The sequence below is a fragment of the Alexandromys fortis genome, unplaced genomic scaffold (genome assembly GCF_014885135.2).
Source record: "Alexandromys fortis isolate MF-2015 unplaced genomic scaffold, M_Fortis_MF-2015_v1.1 scaffold_26, whole genome shotgun sequence".
In the NCBI taxonomy this organism is placed as follows: domain Eukaryota; kingdom Metazoa; phylum Chordata; class Mammalia; order Rodentia; family Cricetidae; genus Alexandromys; species Alexandromys fortis.
In genome coordinates, this window is record NW_026067894.1 from 883,877 (window position 1) to 887,188 (window position 3,312).

Here is a 3,312-nt window from a genome sequence, read left to right on the forward strand (position 1 = left end):
CTGGGAAATGAACCTGGATCCTCTGTATGAGCAGTCATTGCTCTTAACCGCTGAGCCATCTCTCCAGCCCTAGAAACAATACAGTGTTTTATTTATTTGTTTGCTTGTTTTGTTTTTTCAAGATAGGATTTCTCTGTGTCACCCTGGTTGTCCTGGAACTCACTCAGTAGACCAGGCTGGACTCGAACTCACAGAGATCCACCTGCCTCCGTTTCCCAAATGCTGGGATTAAAGACGCGCCACACCACAGCCCGGCTAATCCAAAATTATCTTTATAGGAGATATTTTAAATCCTTTGTGGAAGTACAGCAATGTTTTCAGAATGGTGTAGAACAAAACACATAACCTGTAGCTTACACAAATTTATGGACTCACTCTTTTTTTTTCCTTTGAGATTAAAATTTTGAAGGAAAAAAATGTTTTTTTCGATAATTGCCTGATTTTAGAGAAGGTAGTTCCAAAGTACACAGTTCGCGAACTCAAGCACTTCACTCGAACTCTAACCCCGTAAATGAGCCGGAGGGTTGACCTTAAGAAAGATGGACGCCCTCGCCCTTCGCCGCCCTCTTCCACGATGGCGGACCAGGTTCGCCGAGGACTTGGCAGGCAGCCTCTTCCGGGCTAGGCGAGGGGGCGTGGTCCATTGAGGAAAGCCCTGCGTTCCTCCGCCCGCGACCGAGGCGCGCTGCAAGGCGCAGGCGCGGGGAGGGGTTAGGGGAGGAGGGAAAGCGGCGAGTAAGATGGAAGATGAGGAGGTCGCTGAGAGCTGGGAGGAGGCGGCAGACAGCGGGGTAAGGAGGAGCTGCCGCCCCGTGGCAGGGCCGGGCGGACCCGGCGTGAGGGAAGCCTCCGGGGAGCGGGTCTGGGGAGAGTTTTCCCCCAGGAAGGGTCCCACATACCGGGCCGGAGGAAGAAGAGAGGCTCCCGGTCCCGGAGCGCCGTGAAGGCCTCTTAAAGGGGCCACGTTCCATTTCTCCCTCTACCTTTGCGGGGTGCCTCTCCGTCCAGCGGTGTGCGCGTTGCTTAGGGCGCCCCACCCTCTACCCCGGGCCACTCTCTTTGGTCCCCGTACCCCAGGGACCATTTTAAAGTTCGTGTGCTCTGTCTGCTGAAGGAGGGGCTCGGTCGGCGTGCCTGACTCGGAGGAAGAGCGGGAGGAGGCCCCAGACAGCGGGGAGCAAGCAACCATGTGTCCTCTGGGACCACTAGGCGCTGAACCGAAATCCCCCGCCGCTATCTGCCTTCCGCCTCGGTGGGCGAGCCTGGATTTTTTTCTTTTTCTTTTTTTTTTTCCTCTCAGTTTTACTCCGAGAGCCCGAGGCAGTTGGTTTCCTGGGGATCTCAGCAGAGCTCCCCTAAACTCAGCTAGCATCCGCTCTTTCCCGACACCCACCCCAAAGATCTGCGTAATGGGGAGGACCTCGGAGTAGGTTCGCCTGGGTGGAGAGAAGGGAGGAAGGGTGTGATTTGTAAGATAGCCCCATGCCTGCGAGGAGAAGGGGAGATTACCGATCGGAATGATTGGGAGTTTTTGCTTGCCTCCAAAAGTTACAGGGGGAAAAATTAGCTCAAGTAGGAACTCATTGGTGATGAATGTGGTAATTTCAGAGTTTGAGGTTTGACCGTAATCCTCCTGGAGACGGAAACGTCTCTCTGGTGGGTGACCATGTGTCCGCGCCTGTGCCGTACTGGGCTCCGGTGACATGCATCGCAAAAGCTTGTGTTTGAGGAGTCGTACACGCCAGGGTAGAAAGAAGCTGGGTCTGTCTGAGCCTGGCGCTTCGGATCAGTGCAGCAGCGGGTGTATCTTCCCAGGAATGTTGAAACTTGGCGTCGAAGTTTTTTCCGCTGGTTCAGCATTTCTTGAACGATTGGTGATGTTTCCCCACTTAACATAATCGAGTATTTGAAGGAGTGCTTGGTTCAGAGATTGTTTAGTAGTTTAAAGATACCCTTCCAGCTTGAATCAAGAAAGCTACAGGGTTTTTTTTTTTTTTTTTTTTTTTTTTTTTTTTTTTTTTTTTTTTTGGCTGTAGCCCTGGCTGCCCTGGAACTCAACCATATAGACCAGAATTCAAGACTGTCCTTGAATTTACAAAGGCCTGCCTGCTTCTGCCTCCCCGAGTGCTGAGATTAAAGACGTGTGCCTCCACACCCAGCAAGTTAAAGGGTTTTATAGAGAGCAACAGGTGTCATTTGGATATTTACTCATTCCACAAATATTTTTGAGTGTGTGCTATATGGTAGGAAGTGTGCACAGTAGTGACTTGGCCAGAAGATGCCCAGTTTCCGGTAGAGGCATTTATGGACTGCTGCTAGGGGTGAGTAACCCAGACACCCCCGTGTCACCCCTGCATAAAAAAATAAAAGAAAAAGAAAAACCTTGTTTTTTTTTTTCTAATTACATTTGTTTGTTTGTTTGAGACAGGGTTTTAAAACCCTGGTCTTTGCAGGTTTCATGTAGCCCTGGCTATTGTGAGACTTGCTCTGTAGACTATACTAACCTGGAACTCAGAGATCCATCCACTTTGGCTTCCCAAGTGCTGTGATTAAAGGCATGCGGCATGATTATATGTATCTTTTTATTTAGTTTCGAAATAAATTGCCTGGAAACTGCTCTGCTTTTATAGACAGGAAATTGAGGTTTGGGGATTTGACTCCAAGACCAATTTTAAAACGGACTTCCTTTGCTACCATTTTGCTACCTTCTTACCTTGAAAAGACTTGAGTTTTTCTTTATCTATTTCTTTTATTTATTTCTTTTTATTTTTCCATGTTGTTCATCAGATCCCCTGGCTACATATATGCCGAACACAGACTCTTGAGTTGCTCCCCTGTTCTCTGGGCTTTTTGTTTTGTTTTTAAGTCGGGGTCTCACTGTGTAGTCCTGGCTGGCCTGGAACTTACTCTGTAGACCAGGCTGACCTGCCTGCCCTGCTTTGACTTCCCGAGAGGAGTGCTGGGATCCAGGTGTGTGCAACTCCTAGCGTTCTTCTTTTTCAGTTGAGAAAGTGAGCTGTGCATGCTGTGCTCAGGAGCGTGTAGGTGCGGGAGGATGCCAGATGTTGTCGGGTCCCCTGGCCATCGTGAGCCACTTGATGGGGAGTGCTGGGAGTGGAGCTCCAGTCTTCTGCAAGAGCAGCAAGCACTCCCTAAGCCCTGGGAGCGGCTCTCCAGCCACCAGCTTTCATTTTTAATGTTTGCTTTGTTTTTGAGACAGTGTCTTAGTTACTGTCCTTTCATTGTGAAGTGATACACCGTGAGGAAGGCAACTCTTTTTTATTTATTTATTTATTTATTGGTTTTTCGAGA

At 49.2% G+C, this 3,312-nt stretch overlaps 1 protein-coding gene across 2 annotated transcripts in view; it reads left to right on the top strand.

The window, feature by feature from the left end:
- The first annotated feature begins 675 nt into the window (after nt 1–675).
- Nucleotides 676–3,312, top strand: part of Szrd1 (SUZ RNA binding domain containing 1) — a 27,963-nt gene continuing 25,326 nt past the window's right edge. Inside the window, exon 1 of one of the 2 annotated variants that reach the window (XM_050152844.1) lies at nt 676–791. In XM_050152844.1, coding sequence (XP_050008801.1) covers nt 741–791 — 51 coding nt within the window. In that variant the 5' untranslated portion in view covers nt 676–740. The remainder of the gene's footprint in view (nt 792–3,312) is intronic. The other variant, XM_050152838.1, reaches the window with a different exon arrangement.